The sequence below is a fragment of the Sinocyclocheilus anshuiensis genome, unplaced genomic scaffold (assembly GCF_001515605.1).
Source record: "Sinocyclocheilus anshuiensis isolate Anshui unplaced genomic scaffold, SAMN03320099.WGS_v1.1 scaffold723, whole genome shotgun sequence".
NCBI classification, from domain to species: Eukaryota; Metazoa; Chordata; class Actinopteri; order Cypriniformes; family Cyprinidae; genus Sinocyclocheilus; species Sinocyclocheilus anshuiensis.
The window spans coordinates 389085-409800 of NW_015551048.1; the positions used below are offsets into that span (position 1 = coordinate 389085).

The 20716-nt window shown below is 35.3% G+C and overlaps 1 protein-coding gene across 1 annotated transcript in view; it reads left to right on the forward strand.

The window, feature by feature from the left end:
• The first annotated feature begins 1185 nt into the window (after positions 1 to 1185).
• Positions 1186 to 20716, forward strand: part of LOC107661895 (GREB1-like protein) — a 32760-nt gene continuing 13229 nt past the window's right edge. Inside the window, exons 1-17 of the mRNA XM_016451684.1 lie at positions 1186 to 1342; positions 2960 to 3136; positions 3371 to 3547; positions 4210 to 4386; positions 5881 to 6003; positions 6528 to 6644; positions 8394 to 8534; positions 9861 to 9986; positions 12072 to 12212; positions 13515 to 13700; positions 13901 to 14203; positions 15459 to 15587; positions 16717 to 16851; positions 16936 to 17133; positions 18328 to 18508; positions 18599 to 18788; positions 20037 to 20173. Coding sequence (XP_016307170.1) covers positions 1186 to 1342; positions 2960 to 3136; positions 3371 to 3547; positions 4210 to 4386; positions 5881 to 6003; positions 6528 to 6644; positions 8394 to 8534; positions 9861 to 9986; positions 12072 to 12212; positions 13515 to 13700; positions 13901 to 14203; positions 15459 to 15587; positions 16717 to 16851; positions 16936 to 17133; positions 18328 to 18508; positions 18599 to 18788; positions 20037 to 20173 — 2795 coding nt within the window. The remainder of the gene's footprint in view (positions 1343 to 2959; positions 3137 to 3370; positions 3548 to 4209; positions 4387 to 5880; positions 6004 to 6527; positions 6645 to 8393; positions 8535 to 9860; positions 9987 to 12071; positions 12213 to 13514; positions 13701 to 13900; positions 14204 to 15458; positions 15588 to 16716; positions 16852 to 16935; positions 17134 to 18327; positions 18509 to 18598; positions 18789 to 20036; positions 20174 to 20716) is intronic.

Genomic DNA, 20716 nt, shown 5'->3' on the forward strand with positions numbered 1-20716 from the left:
ACTGTTTGCCTTTTTTTTGTAGGTGCAGGAATACTGTGCTTCAACTTTGATATAACATGGAGAAGAGGTGATCCTGTCCTTCTGCAGCTAAAGAAATAGTATCAAAGGTATGGTACAATGGCGAATATTTTGCAAATTTCATGTTTTGTGTATTGTTGCAGCCGTATTATTGCATAGAAGTAGTTAATTGTCAAATATGAGATCTGTCTTTGAGGGTTTTTTCAATGAACTTAATGTGGCATACTCATTTGTCATCATTTGCTGTCTTGATTCTCATCTAGTTTAGTAGAAACCAATACTGAGCTTTTGTAGTTTCACAAGGCAAACAAAAAGGTAAAGAGAGGAAAGGAAATGCAATCAGAAGTGCAAATTAAAGCGTCAATGCAGAGCAGATGGCCTAACAGATGAGATGGTTATACTTGACATGTAGCTTAGAGGTATACATTTTCTTCATATCAGTATTTAATACACGACTCTCTGGAATACCTGATTTTTATTGGTCAATTGTGCCTTTCTGCAGTCAGTTGTTTCAGGGAATTGTTGTTATTGCTAAATTCACCCCTTAAAAGTGATATAAGGCCCCTCAGATTAATGTCAGGGTTTTGATCATCCCATCAGGGTTTATTTTGCAATAATGACCAACTGACTGTACATTATCTCTTACTTTTCTATCGTAACATTTTTTATAGTCAAGGATTGCTGAACAAAAACAGCTCAAGGAGTCGACATAAAAGTCATAAAAATGGTTGTTTTGGTGGCTCACGTGACATTTTTTGGAATATAGTTGATCAGGTCTCTCTTCTCACTTGATTTCTTTCGTCCTACTGTTTTAAATCAGGCATTGTAACTTTCTTTATACAGTATAGCTGTTCTCGTGCTCTGAAACATATCCCTGGACTGTTTGTGCTAGTAATACAGCAGAAACGATTTCAAGGGCTATTCTACGAAAGACTAAAAATAGCCTCGTTCGGAGTGGAATTAAAATCGTATTCATGCAGTCCATCAGAACATTACATTAATGTCTCCTTCCCTCTCCGTTTCAAAATAGATGAACCCTTGAAATCCCTTCAAAACTGAACTAATCATGATGTGTGTGTGGTATTTATGCAGGGTATATTTAAACAAAATGAATGTGAGAAAATTGTACTGTTGTTGTTGTTGTTGAAAATTGTTTTGTTTCAGATCATGGGGAATTCATACGCGGGACAGCTGAAATCTGCCCGCTTTGAGGAAGCTCTTCACAACTCCATAGAGGCCTCATTAAGATCGAGCGGCGGCGACCCACAGCCCGTATTCACACAGCTGTATCTCGAGCCTGATCAGTATCCTAGCAACCTGGAAGGTAATCATTCGCCTTCAAAGGAATTGATTTTGATTTGTTCTTAATAATACATTACATTTTAAGGGAAAAAAATGGTAGTGATTTTCTAAAACTTGGTCAAAGAAACTCTATTGCATCCATCAAAACGCTTCATATATGGCTCAGTCTATCTATAATTTAGGGTACATTTCATGTCCATTGATAATAATTGTTTTTTCCAACAGTTTTCTTCAGACAAAATCATATTTTATCCAGTATAAAGAGAATACATACTATAATCTCACACATATGTTTTGTTCACCCTGTTTTCCAGTTTGCTTGAAATTGCCTTTATGTCCCTTAAATTAGTTTTTGCAATGTCCGCTTTTAGAATAGAGTTCAAAATAATGACTAAAACAATTTAAGTCAAGATTATCGATGTAAAATTTATTTCTGCAATAGAAATACCATTAGAAAAATAGATTGTTTAAATTAAATTTTCTTTCATTGATTAAGCAGCTGTCTTTGATTGCTTGCTAATTGTTTAAGAACACTTGTTTGAACAATTGATGTGTATCCTGAAGAAGACTTTGAAGCCGAAACGCGTAGATCTACCTTTTTAACTATTTTAATGATTTAGCCCAGTCAATTAAAGGCTTTTTTTTTGTTACTACGAGTGCCTTGGAGTAATTTATCTTTCAAGAAAATATTTCATTTTACTCATGTCCACAAAAATTGTCAACTATGTTACTAACCAAACTACGGAGCCCCGCACATGGCATGCAGGAAAAAAATAGTAGGCTAAATCATGTGCACGATTTACTATTTCGTTCCCTCGATTTTTAAATTGTGCGCAGAATTTACTAATTCGTTCCCTCGATTTGCTAAATCGTGCACACGATTTATAAATCGAGAGAACGAATTAGTAAATTGTGTGTATGATTTAGCAAATCGAGGGAACGAATTATCAAATCGAGGGAACGAAATAGTAATCGTGTGCACGATTTATTTATTTTTTCTTGCATGTCATGTAAGACATGCCTTACCACAGGCATGTCTTGCATGACTCCGTACCAAACACCCCTGAAAACTAAAAAATGTTTTATCACAAAACCATGTGACCAGCGTCATGTGATGTCATTTACTTCCTCGGCTGACATTTTGAACACGTTATGGTACATTTTTTGTGTATTTGATCTCAAATGACCTATTTCCAAAGAGTATGTTAATTGCCCATCAACATTGTTGGGTACATTGTAATGGTTTGCAATATTTTTATGATTTTAATTTTAATTTATATTACAATTTGAGGTGAACATTATCAGGAAAATAACATTTGGTTTGCCAGATCAGGCCTGCCTTTGAAATTATGAGTCAAAATGATTAAACTATCAACAGTTTGTCCGTAACAGTTGACAAACTCACCAGCGAGAAAAAACATAATTTATTTGTAATATCAAAATGGTCTTTAATAATAAAGCTTGGCAACTAGCAGATAAAATATATCAACTGAAAATAATAGTTGTTTATTGGGGAAGCATATTGTTTTTACACTTTTCTTCTTGATGTGAAATGTACCCTAACTTATAGATTGACTTATATGCATGTGTAAGTGTGCATGTATAGCAATACACACCTGTCTCTGGTTCTGCCCTCCAGATATTAAGCCCAAAATGGACCTGAGCATGAAGTCCGACCTGTCCAGCCATGTGCTGGTACACTGCCAGTCGTCCAATTCCATTGATGATATGGATGACGAGGACGATTCAGACACCAACAGCCCACCGCTGCCGTACCTTCAGGGCCCCCCTCCTGACGGCTGCTGCACTGTTGACGGTAGGGAAATTAATAGACGATTTACAGCATATATTCCAGCTTCTGAAGTCATATGAAAGCATGGTGTTACGAAAAGAGCCATTTTTAGGTGCCAAGTCAGTGTCAAAGTGAAACGTATGGTAATGACATTGCAAAGCTATTGAAAAATAGTGTAAACAGTGACTCATTGTGCGTTTAGTTACATCAGCACAGTCGCTTTTCATTATATCGCTGACCTGAGCCACCTGTGCCCAGGGTTCTGTCAAGCGGGAAAGGATCTGCGCCTGGTTTCCATGGCAACAGAGTCTATCGAGGTTCCCACGGGGTTCGAGCTGGTTGGTGCCAAATCGCCCAGCATCCCGGAGCACATCCTCGTCTGTGCGGTGGACAAGCGCTTCTTGCCAGATGAGAATGGGAAAAATGCCCTTTTAGGTTGGTGTTCCAATACAATTCCAGGACTTATATAATCTGTATTATTATATAATTACTAATTATTAGGGATGCACCGATACCACTTTTTCTAGGTCGAGGACGATACCGATACTTTTATTTTTGGTACTTGCCGATATCGAGTACCGATACCTGTATTTTCATTGCATATGGAATTGTTTTAAATTCTGGGTACAGAAACCAAAAGAATATGTTGTATAGTCACTTTTTCTGTGAATTGTTATTTAAAGTAACAAAATCTGCCATTCAGAAGCAATAGTGAATATATTTTATTGCCTGATTAGGATAAATTGGGATGCACCAATACCGATACTGGTATCAGTATCGGCCCTATACTGCACTCCTGTATTCATACTCCTACTCATAAAAATGCTTCGATACCAAACTAAGCCAACTAACGTTATACAAATTCTTTTGGTTTCTGTACTCAATATTTAAAAAAATGACAAATGCAATGAAAATACAGGTATCGGTACTTGGTATCAGCAAGTACCAAAAATAAAAGTATCGGTATCGGCCTAGTTCTGGGAAAAGTGGTATCGGTGCAACCCTGGTGTAAATCTTGGTCAGAAGCCTTTCTTCGCGGAGTCTTTCTAAAGAGTCTTTTGCAGCACGTAGTGATCCATGTTTGTGTGTTTGTGAAGGGTTTTCAGGGAACTGTGTGGGCTGTGGTGAGAAAGGGTTCCGCTACTTCACTGAGTTCTCCAACCACATCAACTTGAAGTTATCCACTCAGCCGAAGAAGCAGAAGCACTTAAAGTACTACCTGGTGAAGAACTCTCAGGGTGCTCTGTGCAAGGGAACCCTCATCTGCTGGAAAGGTATCACACTTACATGCAAAATGCTGCAAGGCATAGACAGTGGACTGTCTTAAAGTTTTGATGCTGTTCATCATTTAAATTAAGTACTTAGCTAATGGATTAAGATGTTGTATTTCAAGATGTTTTCCAAATTTAACTACCCTTTTGTTATATTTAACTAACTAAATAAATAAAAATAAATTTTTGTTAAATATTTTGCTACATTTTATACTGAAGTTTATTTATTCAAATTGTATTTATTAAAAGCTAAAATGTATCTGATTAATTTAAATATCTATTTAATTGATAATTCAATACAATGTTTTAATTAATAAATTGATAATTAATGATCATTTACACAGAATTTTTTTTTTTAATTATTTACACAGAATTAATTATTTACACAGTATACATAAAATTATTTAAACATAATTTACACATTTAAGTATCATTGTTTTATTTAACAAAAAAAATTGTTAAGTATTTTCGCTACATTTCTAAACATTAAATAATGCAAAATATTAAACTTAAATTAAGTGAGTCTGTTGGATTGGAATTAAAATGTATTTGCAATTGTATATTATATTGTAAATTAATAAATTGATAATTAATGATTTCTTCCATGAAAGATACATTATTTACACAGAATACATAAAATTATTTATTTCCAAATTTAATTATCATTGTTTTATTTAAAAAAAAACTTTTTTGTTAAGTATTTTAAGTATTTTTGCTACATTTCTAAACATTAAATAAGGTAAAATGTTAAATTAAATGTCTGTTTAATTGCAATGAAAATTGTTTAAATTAATACATTGATAATTGATGATTTCTTTCATAAAGGTTAAGATAAATTATTCACAGAGAATATATTGTACAAAGAATTATTTAAAGGGGTCCTATTATGCTCTTTTACAAAGTCTTGATTTTGTTTTGGGGGTGCACTAGAACAGGCTCTCATACTAGGTTGTTCGAAAAACACATTATTTTTCACATATTTTACATTATTACAACACCTCTCTCAGCAACATTACAGACTAACTAAAGTTGAAAAAGTGACAAAGCATAGTAAGACCCCTTTAAAGATAATTTCCTAATTTAATTATCATAGTTTTTTTTTAACAAAAACACACATTTTTGTTATATATTTTGATATATTTCTAAACATTAAATACAGTAAAAAATAAAAAGCTACAAATTAAATCAATTTAAATGTCTGTTTAATTGCAAACAAAATAGACTTGCATTTGTGTTCTATTTTTACATTTACAAATTCATAACTGATACAAAACAGTACTGTTTAAATTGTGAAAATAGGTCTTGAAATGATCTTACTCTTATTCCAGACCTGTACCAATGAGGAAAAAAATGCAGTGTTCCCGATATATTCTGCATCCTTCCCATCCATGCATTATACATAACAGATAACATTGTTACTGAATCTGTTTGATTTGAAAGAGACAGATGGTTCACTTGACTTTACCTGTGCATTTTTTTTATTTGTTTCATTTTCAGAATGTAAGTCAAGGCCATTCTCGGGCAGTGCTTCTTCATCCAAGCCTAGTTCCTCATCCTCACTAAGCAGCAAAGAAAATAGAGACACAAATGGCCACAGTCCATCTCCCTTCCCCCTCTCAGGTGAGTGCATGTGTGGACCAGCAAATATTACAAGCCTTATCACACAATATTCTATTTTTCACCGTCCAGAGTTGTTTCTCATGTGAAAGCACGTCATTTTAAAGCTCTGGAGCACATAAGAGGAGCGGGGTAAGAGAACACATGCTGCAGAGATCATGTTCTGTCCTGGGGGGAGGGTCCATACGGGGGTAGGGAGGGAAACCTGCGGTTAAAGAGGGGTGGGGGGCTACTCAGCATTTGGTGACATCTGGCTGGAGGCCACACAGTGTTTACCCAACAGTGTTTGGTGAAAGAAAGCAAGTCATTGTCTCTTTCTTCCTCACAACACCATTCAGAGAGCCGGGCAGCTGGCAGCAGAGTGCGTCCATTAGTGGTCTTTTACGATGCACAAAATAGGTTTAGGAGAAGGGCTCATTATTGCAAAACAAATGTAACACATTTTGTGTTTTCCATATCTTCTTCATTTCCCATGAAGAGTAAAAAAGTAAACCTGCATTGATAAGAAGTTATTGTTTGATCCACAGACTCGCCTCCTGCCCGCATGCAATCGGGCTCATCCTCAGGGATTTTTGGACCCCCGGAGCTGGGCTTCCTCAAACCGTTGAACACACCGACCCACGGGACCAAGACTTTACCGATCGGTACAGGATATTTGTCTCATTTTGAATTTCAAGTAGCATTGATTGCTCATCATACCAAGCTAAAAAGTCATAGAAAATGTTGTATTAAAGTACAACTTGCTTTCGCGTTGAAACGTTCAGTGCAAGCAGTTGTTAAAATTATTTTGAACAATTCAGTGTGCTTGTTAATTAGTGGTGCTTGCTAAAGAAAACATCACTATATTCTATATATAATATTCAATATATACTATTTCTCATGTTTTGGATTAGAAATGTAAACAAACCACACTGTACATTCAGCCTTAACATTAAGCAGCCAACCAGTTATTGTATTTAAAGACCATTTTTAATTATCTTTGTTATATACAATATAAAAACACGGTTTTGTTAAATATTTGACTATTTTGTTTTAACATTAAATAGGTTCAAATGTTAAAGTTGAAAGTTTATCAAATTAATTTAAATGTCTATTTAATTGACAGTTTGGATGTTTTTGCATTTTTTGAATTAATGAATTGATAATGTTTCTTCCATAAAAGTTGTTTAAATAGAATATAAAATGCATAGAATTATTTAAATATAGTTTTCAAATTGCATTATCATTGTTTCATTAAACAAAAACACATTAAACACAACAATAAATAAAATAAAATATTACAATTAAAATGTATTTGCATTTGTATTCTATTTTTAAATTAATAAATTACTAATTAATCATGTCTTCTGTTAAAGTTAAGATAAATTATTTACACATAATATACATCTTTGAATATAATTTTCAAATGTAATTATCATTGTTTAAAAAAAAAAAATTGTTAATTATTTTTGCTACTTTTTCAAATATTAAACAAGGTAAAATATTAAAATGTATTTGCATTTGTATTGTGTTTTTTAAATAATAAATTGTTAACAACCAATTATGGTCAACTTTGTGTTCCAAATGTTGTTCGCTGCTTCATTGTTTGTTTTTCTCCACAGAAGGATAGAATGAATCCCTTCTCTGAAGGTCATTTGTATTGGCTGCTTATACAACCCCTTTTGCAAACACACACACATTAACTCGCTCCAAATCATCAATATAAGACCAGAAATTCTCTATTAAGGGTTTTAATGTCAGCCCACGCTTCAAGTTCCCTGCAATTGACGTTTAACATATATGTGCTCTATGTGTCAGGAATATTAGATGTAAAAGTGGCCCAGCAGTTCATTATCAATATGCCATCAGTTAAAGGAAATCAATAAACTGTGCTGCACAGGACCCATTCTCCTTCTGAAATGAGCGAGAATGCTTTCCTCCCTATTGAATTTGTGTGTAGGTTGGGGTGTTTGCATAGTTTGTCACTAGAAGAGTGGACATTAGCCATTAATGTGTCAAACATGACACCCCTCTGGGCACTTGGGAAATTCTTAATAAATTGTAATAAAATTTCAAATAAATTTTAGCCTGAAAAGGTGGTTTACGAATGGTGCATATAAATATATATTTTTTTAAATCTGCATATTTAAGTGATTTCTACAGGATCATGTGATACTGAAGACCGGAGTAATGATGCTGAAAATTCAGCTTTGCATCACAAGAATAAATTACATTTTAAAATATATATTTAAATAGAAAACAGTTGTCTTCAATTGTAAAAAAAAAAATATTTCACAGTATTACTGTATTTTTGTGATTAAATAAATGCAGCTTTGATGACTTTGAGACCACATGCGTATAAATGGTTCTCCACACTGTTTTACTGACTTCCAAACTTATTTTTTGTTGTTCAGTTCCCACTGCCCTGCGAGTAAACAGTCTAACTAATGGTCTGAGTATGGACGGACGGTCCAGTCTACTGAGCCCGCCTCATACAAACCCACTGGCCACACCTACTCATGGCTATAGGGCCACAGAACCAGGAGACAGTCCAGGTAAGCATTAAACCAGCCAATCACAATGCTGCCTGATAGAGCTGCATGATTAATCGTTAAAAGATCGCGATCTCGATTCAAACCCCCATGCAATCTAATTTCTAAATGACAACGATTTCCCGTGTCTATTAAACCTTTGACAAAGTCTTAAAACATTCAAATCTGAGTTCGCTCTGCCGCTGACACGGAGAGAGAGCAGTTAGCATGTTTAGGTAAAAAACAAACAGTCTTTTCAACTACACAGTATTAGTTCTGTCTTACAATCATTCATATAATCACAGAAATACTAGAATGAAAGTTTATAGTTCGGATATAAACATTGATGTCTATGGTTGCGATCAAAATAGAGCAAATACCCTTTTGAAAGTAACTGGTGCTTCAAATAACGTTTGTATCGATTGCATTATTTCGCCACTAGGTGGCGACAGGGACTGTTAAAAAATGTATCATTCATTCAAGAGATTCGTTCAAAAACGCTGATTCTTCCAGTTATGAAACAAGTGAAATATTTATGAGTGAGTCACTGAATCATTCATTCAAACCACTTTTTCATCATTTGTGAACCTGGAGCACAAAACCAGTCATAAGTCACACGGGTATATTTGTAGCAATAGCCAAAAATACACTGTTTGGGTCAAAATGTTTGATTTTTCTTTTATGCCAAAAATCATTAGGATATTATGTAAAGATCATGTTCCATGAAGATATTTAGTAAATTTCCTACTGTAAATATATTAAAACGTAATTTTTGATTAGTAATATGCATTGCTAAAAACGTCATATGGACAACTTTAAAGGCGATTTTCTCAGTATTTTGATTTTTTTGCACCCTCAGATTCCAGATTTTCAAATAATTGTATCTCAGCCAAATATTGTCCTATCCTAACAAACCATACATCAATGGAAAGCTTATTTATAATCTCTCAATTTTAAAAAATTGACCCTTATGACTGGTTTTGTGGCCCAGGGTCACATTTTAATATAAAAAATTGGTGTAGCCTATTAAATATATTATATTTTAAATACATATTTATTAAAATGTTTAATAGTTTTAAAAATAATACATTCAAATTAATTAAACACTTTTAAACAGACTGCAGCAATTAATATTATGTCACACATAATTTTGTTTACTTTAGAATCGTGATCTGTATATGGGACAAAAAAAATCGTGATTCTCAATTTATCCAGAATCGTGCCGCTCTACTGCCTGCTCATGCATCTCATTAGTGGTCAAGCTCATCAGATGTTTTGAAAAGGCATCATGAAATGCACTGTGCATCTTGATGCTAACAAGCATGTTCCATCCTGCGCTCTTTCTTGCAGCATCCTCTGCTATGTCATCCGGTCCGCCTAAAAAGCGTCACCGCAGCTGGCACCCCACGTCTCTCGTCCCCGTCCCGGCCACGGCCGTCCCTGTCCCAGCCATCCGCCCGCTGACATGCAGCTCTGGTGGGTCTGACTTCATCATCCTCGGCCTGATGTTTGTAAATGCTGCTGTCGGTCAGTTCATCAGGCTGTTTATGCATGGCCCTGAGTAGAAAACCTGAGTGGAAAATAATCATGAATTTGATTATTTCCTAATATGTGACCCTGGAGCACAAAACCAGTCTTAAGTCGTTGGGGTATATTTGTAGCAATAGCCAAAAATACATTGTATCGGTCAAAATGATTGATTTTTCTTTTATGTCAAAAATCATTAGGATATTAAGTAAAGATCATGTTCCATGAAGATATTTTCTAAATTTCCTACTGTAAATATATCAAAACTTAAAGGGTTAGTTCACCCAAAATTTTTTATTCTGTCATTAATTACTCATCCTCGTGTTGTTCGAAACCCGTAAGACCTTCGTTCATCTTCGGAACACAAATTAAGATATTTTTGATGAAATATCAGGGTCATATATATGAATGATCAATATATTAAACGACATAACAGTACATTAGAAATTATACAGAATAATATATTGTGTAAATATATTACAATATATTGAACAATATTCCCGCTTTATAATTACTTAATATATCACAATATATGTAATTTTATATTCAGTAATACACTTTATAATATGGTACTGCATGTGTAAAAATATATTAAACATATATTTACTCATGCAGTATATACACACATATATGGAAATATATATTTAACAATCATTTATGATATACATGTTTCATATTTTAAAATATAGCTAGCTTACAATAGCATAAGCACACCTGCTCATAATAAAGCACTTAGTGAACAGACTCTCACACATATATGGAAATATATATTTCTTATATTTAACAATCATTTCTGATATACGTTTCATATTTTAAAATATAGCTAGTTTACAATAGCATACTGTAAGCACATCATCTCATACTAAACACGTTAACAGACTATCACTGTGCTGAAAAATACACTACCATCACTTTTTAAATGAAGTTAGATATAATTTAACAGTGTTTGGCCAATCGTCCTCCTAACCACAGGCTCTTCCGCACAGTGGTAACCCCACAAACTTACACATACCAGAAACCCTTTTACATTTCAAAATAATACAACGTTAAACACTAAAAGATCTCCCCCTATAGTAATATTGAGCAACAACACGACATAACACTTAATTTTAACATTTTTTTTTTAACAGTTAGAAGCAAAGCATGCTGGGAACTAGAGATCTGCTTTAACTCATTGCGTGAATGTGTGTATATATACGTATGTGTGTAAAAAACTAACACTTGCTTCTCTAATCTTTTTGTATTCTATCTATTTGTTTTCATTTTATTTATTATAATTAACAAAAGCAAAAAAGGCCTCTAACACTAGCTTGCTCTATTATTTTTCTATTATGTCTGTTTTCTTTTTATTATACTGTTTTTTCATGGCTTTTTGGCTTTTCATAAAGTGTTTTTTTCAGACTAGTGGAAAGAAAACATCCAAAAGACACTATTAAGTGTTTCTTTTATAGCACTTTATCTATTTGTGTCAATAGATTTCAATTACAATACATATTTTTGTGAATGTGTATATACAGTATGTGTGTACATACATTCACATTTATATTTGAACATCTACAGGTGCATCTCAATAAATTAGAATGTCGTGGAAAAGTTCATTTATTTCAGTAATTCAACTCAAAAAAAATATAAGCACCAGTTTCCAATATATGGAAATGTATTATGTAATATATCGCATTATATTTTGGAGTATATTACCATATATTTTTGTTTCGTAAGGGACGTGACATTTTCCATCCACAAGGATGCTTTACTCATTGTTTTCATATAAACAGAGGTGAAGGGTCACGCTAAAGTAGGTTCTGAACTGTTTAGCAGCAGATTGGAGGGTTTATGCTTTGGAGATCCATACACTGTGAGCCTGTAGCTTAGTTTCCTGGTCCTCACCATTGATTGGAGTGTCATGTTAACAAATCATGGGACTGAAGAGATCCAGCCAACGTTTTATCAGGTTTCCACAATGGCTTGACAGCGCATTCTGTGTGTTCCAATATAAAAAGTACATACATGTAATGTTTTGCTCCTTCGTTCCAGGTTCTTTACTGTCCCTGACCAATCAACAGCCTCCATCAGTGTCAGGGGTCATTCAACCCCAACCAATCACAGCGGGAGACACTGTCATCATCCCTGACAACCTTCTGAACTCCTACGGGGTCCGACCAGTCCTTCTCATTGGTCAGTCTTCATAACAGGCTTATGTATTAAAAGCTCATATAGTTATATTGACTTTCATAGTATTTTTTTCCCATACTGTGGAAGTCAATGGGGACCAGCAACAGGTTTGGAGTAAATGATTGGATGAACTATCCCTTTAATTTGATGAAAAAGTCATTGCAACAATTTTTAGGGGCCAATATATATACATTTCTGAATTAATATCTTGATATTTTTCAAAGTAGTGATATTTGTTTTTGTTTTTTTTCGAAATGATAAAATATATAATATTCTTACAAAGATTTGTTTTAACCTTATTAAGTAGACATGATCCTATAAAGACAAGTTAGCAGGCTAACATTTAGATTAAAAAGCTAGCAATGTCAGATTAATTTGGTTGACAGTATCAGATATATAATAATATTTAACTTACATTTAAGAATTTAAACAGCAAAGAGTGATAATAAGAACTAGTCATAAACTGCTCAGCAACATTTTTGTCAATTAAAAAAAATGTAATTAAATTTAAAACAATTAAAACAATATTAAAGAAATATATTATTTTTATATATTTTATATTTTTAACAATATATTAATACATATTTTTAACAAAACAGCTTTTAAAGTACTTAATCTACATATTAAATAGATTAAATATTAGATAGATAGATAGATAGATAGATATAGATATAGATATATATGTGACCTTGGACCACAAAACCAGTCATAAGGGTCAATTTTTTTAAATTGAGATTTATACATCACTGAATAAATAAGCTTTCCATTGATGTATGGTTTGTTAGGATAGGGCAATATTTGGCTGAGATACAACTATTTGAAAATCTGGAATCTGAGGGAGCAAAAAAATCTAAATATTGAGAAAATTGCCTTTAAAGTTGTCCAAATGAAGTTCTTAGCAATGCATATTACTAATCAAAAATTAAGTTTTGATACATTTACGGTAGGAAATTTACAAAATATCTTAATGGAACATGATCTTTACTTAATATCCTAATGATTTTTGGCATTAAAAAAATCGATAATTTTGACCCATATAATGTCTTCTTGGCTATTGCTTACAAATATAGCCGTGCTACTTATGGCTGGTTTTGTGGTCCAGGGTCACATATGTAGATAGAAAGACAAACATTGAAAAACATTGTTAAGAAAGATAGCATAATCTGAAATACTATTTTACATCCAGGTCAATTTTACAGAAATAGGTTCATCACAGTACACAATATAACCAGATCTCTCGAGTTACTTCATCTTTAAGTGTTTGGATGTGTGTGTGAACTTGTTTGTTTGAATGTTTCTCTCCAGGTCAAGGCACTTTGCCGTACTTCTTTGGCAATGTGGGTGATCTGGTGGTGAGCCCCCTGCTGGTGAGCTGCTATAAGGGCCGAGAGCTCAATGAGAAGACCCTCGCCAGTCTGGGGATGTCAGCAAGCCAGTTACTCACCACAGAGACCATGATACTGCTCACACTGCAGTACCTTGCTCGGCTGGGTAAACAACACTGACAAACAAGACGTTTTAATGCATGTCAAATAAGTTTTAATGCATCAGTAACATGAATTGATTTTGGAAAAGAGTGCACAGCTTGTTAAATATCTTATTTCAAATGCATCTAGCTCAAGTATTACGCAAGAACAATGAGTGCTCTCTTTATAGTGATGTGACTATTCCTTTTCCTGTCTTCAATGCAGGTACGGAGCAGATCCCGTTACGGGAAGAGTTCGAGCAGATCGTACTGAAGGCCATGCTGTGCGGTCCGACCGGCCCTCCCGTGTCCCCATCCCAGCTGCCTTGGTTAGCTCGAATGGAGGCCAGTGTGTCAGGGGGCTGCGTTCAGGTGCTAGCCAGCCACGGCTCTCTGGGCGAGGGCATCTCTGAGTCGCTGCGCTCGCTGAGTGAGACGCCATCACAGCAGCAGCAGTGCCTGTGCAACTATGTGCTCATCATCTGCACCTCCAAAAGTGGAACGAATGAGTTCTGCGTGCTAGTGTTGGGTACGTTCTGCTGTGCTCAAAGACTTAAAGGGGTCATCGGATGCCCATTTTCCACAAGCTGATATGATTCTTTAGGGTCTTAATGAAAAGTCTATAACATACTTTGGTTAAAATTTCTCAATGGTAGTGTAAAAAAACAATTTTTACCCTGTCAAAATCAGCTTTTCAGTGCATGTCCCTTTAAATGCTAATGAGTTCTGCTCACCCCGCCCCTCTCTTCCATGGTGTGACGAGCCGTTAGCGTTAGCCGAGTCTGTAAACTTTAGCCGCATTCATCGTAAAACTTGCTAACTAGCACATTATTAGGAAATTTGCGCAAACATAAACGCATTTAGGCAGATCGGGGATGCATTCCCTTCAAAAACAAACGTAATCCACTGCGTCTTCAGCGGCTCAGATGTTGAGAGTAAATGACAACTGCTATATTCATTACATCCAACAACAGAACACCTCAATCACTTAGAAGACATTCTTGTCTACAACCGCTCCGGCGTCGAAACAATGGCGGACTGATGACGGCTCACTCAGGGCGGGTCTAAGGTAAAACGCCAGTGTCAGTCAACAATCGTGGGAGGGGCCTGTGCAGAACTACGTCATTCTGTCAAGAATCTCTGTGCGTGCCGTAGTTATTTTGACACGACTGACCCGAGTTCGAATCCGCCTTTTGCCGAACTTTTTTTTCTCCCTTTTCAATTCTCATATCACGAAAAGGCATTTATTTTCAATAAAAATGAAGGAAATAATCGAAAAGTTGAAAATAAAGTATCCGGTAGGGTTAGGGTAGGTGTAGGGAGGGCTTTTATTGTCCCAGTTAGGGTTAGGCATCCATTTAATCATTTGAATTAAAATGATAATTTACACTTTATACGTTATTATTGCATACTGTTTTATAATGTACTACAATACTGAGGTGCAGATAATTTCCACTATTTGCAATAAGTAGTATAAATAGCTGAAAATCCTGCTCTTTTAACAGTGTGAATACAATGTATAGTTATTTGCACTTAGTGTAAATAGCATCAATCGGTAAGAAAATATGCTATTTTCATTTGGTGTAAATAGCATCTATCGCTATTTACACTAGGTGCAAATAGCTGCTGCCAAAGTTTAATTTTAGTCCATTTACATGCTATAAATGCCAATTAAGGAGTCTAAAGTCACACTGTTGGCTTATTAAGAATCAATAAAGCTGAATGTTTTTTGAACAAGGTGTGTCATTGTCTTTTATGTGACCCTGTGCTGTTGTTTTTCTCAGGAAAATATCAGTCTCGAGCCTTGGCGGAGAGCATGCTCTCTACCAACGAGTTTCTGAAGGAGATCAGCTATGAGCTCATCACCGGGAAAGTTAGTGTGCTCGCCTCGCACTTCCAGAGCACCTCATTAGGTGAGTCTCAGTGCAACAATTTAGTGGATCCATCGGTTTTCATCATCTTATCATTGTCTTTTATTTAGAAATTAATTTAAGAATATAGATGTAAGCAGCAATTTTGGGGCCAAGAACGCAAATGTTACTCACATTGCAATTTGTGTGGTCACTGCACCCTCTTTGGTGAATTTAGGACGTAGTTCAAAAGCTGAACATAATTTAGGATGAGATTGTAAATAATTTTTTTGACAATTTATGATTCTAGACCACACTCAAAATTTGTAAGTTGAAAGGTTTTGTTGTTGTTATTTTTCTGTCTCTACTGTGCATTTACCGTTCAATGTTTGTGGTCTATTCATTTTTTTTAAGTGTTTTGAAAGAAGTCTCTTATGCTCACTAATAAATACAGTAACTATATTTTTAGTTTTATATAACAAAAACTACACTTTTTTTAACTAGTCAAAATACAGTAAAAACAGTAATATAGTGAAATATTACAATCTAAACTAATCTGTTTCTGAAAGAAATAACCCTAAGGAATCAAGGAAAAAAGTGTTTCTCGGCCACAACGTTTCAAATTTATAAGCCGAAATGCTTTTTTGCGCAGTGGCATTGACTTTATCAGTTGTACATTTACTGTTCAAAAGTTGGTGGTTGATTATTATTATTATTTTTAAATGTTTTGAAAGAAATCTCTCATGCTCACCAAGGCTGCATTTTTTGATCAAATATACAGTAAAAAAGTAATGTTATTACAATCTAAACTAACTTTTCTATGTTAATATATTTTAAAATATAATTTATTACTCTTATGGCAAAACCAAATGTTCAGCAGCCATTACTCCTGTCATTGTGATATGCTGATTTAGTGCTCTGGAAACATTTATTATTATCAGTGTTGAAAACAGTTTTGTGGAAACAGTGTGATACATTGTTTTTTTCAGGATTCTTTGATGAATAGAAAGATCAATTGAACTGAATGAATTTGAACAGTGTATTTACTGTCTTTACTGTTACTTTTGATCAATGTAATGTGACCTTGCTGAATAAAAGTGTTACTTTCTTTCAAAGAAACTTTTCAGATTTTTGAATTATAGCATGTGCATGTGTCTCCTTTATTAATTTCAAATCGATTGTGGTGCTACAGGCGACAACATGGACAAACAGCTGGTTCGGTACCAGCGTAAGCGCAAAGGCCGCGTGGTTCAGCCATTTCAGGGACATCTGACCGAATACATCCACTCCCAAGAGGCCGCAGCCATGCTACCAGAATCAGGGCCAGGTGAGCCTTTGCTGTCTCCAGACGCCATGATAAAACTTTATATTTGGCACTTGAAAATGCTGATTGACTTACGATGTGTTGCAGATCTGCTGAGTGATGGCTTTCAGATACACCCTCCGCAGCTGAGCGTTGCACGCAGCCTTTTGTCGCAGGTGTGCGCTATCGCCGACTCAGGGAGCCAGAGCTTAGATCTGGGCCGCTTCTGTAAAGTGGACTTCCTGATATTGGTGCCGCCGTCACACGTCCTGGTTCACCAAACCGTCCAGCGAATACAACAATCAGGTACGTCACAGCAGAAGAGACGATATTGCCGATTTGAAGGGATATTTAACTTGTTTTCAATGTCAAGCCCACTGTTTTAAGAAACTTATGAACCTTTCACAAAAACTTGCCTGGACAGTTAAACGGATTGCTCACCAATGGAAATGTGTCATTTACTCACCCTCATGTTGTTCCAAACCTGTACAAATTAGTTTCCTTCATCATCTTCTTCTTCTTTATTCCACTTTGAGTCTATGGCAGCCCATAGAACTACCTGCGGGAAAGTTAGGAAATTTGGCACACAGATAGAGGACAGTCTCAACATTAACCATAGCAAGTTTGGAGTCTCTAACGCAAACCCTGTAGCAACACCAACAGCTCAAATTTGCGCTCATGTTTATGCTACTAACTTTTGAACCGTAAAAAACAAAAACAAATTGAACCTTGGCTCATGCCGAGTCAAATGCACACCAAACTTTGCATTTCTAATGGCCAAGATTTTTCACAATTTTGAATTATTTGAAAACAGCACACCCTTTTGGTCAAAATTTAAAACGAATGATCAAAAAAGGCTAATAGCTTTTAATTATTGTTGCCTATTTTAATGAAACTATTCTTGATAGATTCCTTGGATCATGCCGAGAATGTCAACATCAATTATACTTGCAGTCGGCCATTTAGAATTTCTTTGAAAACCTACTTTTTCGAGCTCATCCTAGACCGTTGGTCTGATTTTTACCAAAGTCGGGCAAAAAGTTATCAAAAGGTTTTTGATTGACCAAACCGTTCTCGAATAACGCATCAATAGCTATGTTTCCATCACCCTATTTTAATGCGCATTTTGAAGTATCGCATGAGAAACGAGTGATGAAAACGCCAAATTTCGAATAAAAATTCGCAAAAAAGTTTTTACGCTCGCTTGAGGTGGTTTTTGACTTGTGCGAAAAAGGGTTGATGCGAATAATGGGAGATGGAAATGCATTTTGCGAATAAATTCCTCCATGCGCATCAAAAAAGTCACATGACTTTGCGCTATGGGACGGCAAAACCTGACTAACCAGCGGACCGATCTTAAATTCGCAACTTTGGATGGAAACCCGGCTAGTGAAATTGTTAGCATGATGCCAAGCTGATTCTGAGGCTGCAACTCTGCAACACTTTGGCATATTGACATTTGGTATATATTTTATGTTGTTGTCCTCATGTCTTTGCTAGGCGTCCTGATAGATCTAGGAATAGAGGACGCCTCATTAGCGCTGCAGAAGTCTGACAAGTATGTGGTGCGTCTGGACGCGGAGGTCCACACAAAAATGGAGGCCTTCATGAGGAAGGTCAAGCAGAACCCTTATACGCTCTTCGTCCTTGTTCACGACAACTCGCATGTCGACCTGACCAGGTGAGAAAAACAACGACGAGCGCTTTGTAAAAGCGACTGTCAGAAAGGTCAGTGTTAAGACGTCTTGTCTTTCTTCTCTCTCTCCGTCAGCGCTCTGTCAGGGTCGGTTTGTCACGGGGAGTTGCAGGGATTGGCCGACCGCGTGGTGAACTGTCCGGAGGTTCTGGAAGCAGTGAACTTGCTGGTTCTGCAGGTCAGCTGCTTCCCGTTCACCCTGCAGAGCCGTCAGTCACGCATCAGTACCCAGAATGAAGTGCACTGGCCCAACACTAAGAACCCGGTGAGTTTCTCTGACCCCGAGAAGAACTGTAAAGGAATTTATGGAGGACAGATGAGACTTCAGCTACTGTAAATGAGATGATTGACAAGCATTTTAAGAGTATATGCATACACTACTGCTTAAAATGTTGAGGTCAGTAGTATGTTTTTTTAAAGAAATGTATACTTTTATTCAGCAGGGATGCATTCAATTGATCAAAAGTGACAGTATAAGACATTTATAATGTCAGCAATATTTCTGTTTCGGATAAATGCAGTTCTTTTGAACTTTCTGTCCATTAATAATCCTGAAAACATTTTCACAGTTTTCACAAAAATATGAAGCAGAACAACTGTTTGTTTCTTGAGCAGCAAGTCAGCAGATTAGAATGATTTCTGGAGTAATGATGCTGAAAATTCAGCTTTGCATCACAGGAATAAATGACATTTTAAAATATATTACAATAGAAACCAGTTTTTCAAAATTATAATAATAATATTTCAGATATTACTGTTTTACTGTATTTTTTTTTTAAGAAATGAATGTGGTCTTGGTGAGTCTTCTTTCAAAAACATTTTTTTCAATGGTAATGTACATTAACACATTTCATGCGCTAATTTAGCGGCAAACTGCCTAAAGTTTGCAACATTTATCCATATGAAATTTAATTGAAGATGATCTTTTTAATTAAGAGTTTTCTCATGATCCTTTTATGTAGTTTTATTGTAGGTCTCCAATTTTGAGCAACGCAATCTCCAGAATAGTGTTCAATGTTGTTGTTGTTGAAAAAATAATGTTGAAACTTTTATGTTTCGTGCCTCATTTTTAAATATGTGGTTTCAGCCTTGATGTTTGATGTTGGATAGTTCAATTTTTTTGGTTTACCATTTTGGGTGTTTTTGCAATGGGTAGTCGCCATTATTGTTTGCTTTTTTCTCTGTGAATAAAGTCTTTCCAACACATTCTGTGCTTTGTGGCTCAGTATCCAGGATGTATATAACTATTAAAAAATCTTTACTGCAGCCGTTTCAATCCAAATTCACACAATTGGTAAAGCAATCACATTTTTAGCACACTGCGTGCGGTATGATATTAGTGACAGAGATTCCTATTCATCAGACACATAAAAATAATCTGGATTATTGTATAATGACCTAGATGTGTTTATAGACACACTAAAAGCATTTGCAGGCAAGAACTAAAAGAAGTAAAAAGAGAACTACACTGTTTTGCTCAGAGAAGTAAAATGGATGTGTTTGCATGTCACAGCAGGCTGAGGCTTCTCCTAAGGACCTGGTCTACTTTGGGCTGAAGGACTACAGCAGCTCCCTGCAGTGGGGAGTAGCGAGTCCAATCCTCCGATGTGACGACGCTTTTGAGCGGATGGTCAAAACCCTGCTGGAGAGGTCAGTCCCGGTTTCATGTCCACTCAGAATGTACTTCTAAAATAAAAATACAATTTTTATTTAAATCAATTTCTCAGTACCCCAGTACCACTTTTTTTTCTTTTTCTTTTGTTGTTCTTTTATAGTTTATGTACCCATTTAATTATTTCGCGCTCGCTCTCTCCCTTTAATTTTATGTTGTTGTTTTTTTGTCTCTATAAACATTCTCAACACAATTGTTACACACACACTTCACATAAATGCATGTATATCCTACTTTGTGTTCTACATGTTTTGTATCGATAGTATCGTCTATGTATTGTCTTATGTACCGCTTTAAAAACTACAAGAAGCAAATGACCTTCCTTTTTAACTGCTTTTACATTGTAAATGCATAATTATATCTTTAAGTTCATCTCAGACCACTGTTATTTTGCTATAAATGGAATACTATTTTAGTTTTTGTCTGCAGTTTGAATTCGTTTTTTATTTTAATATTTTCTTTTTTATTGTAATTTTAGTTTTTAGTCATTTTTGTCATTTTTTTTTTTTTTTTTATATATA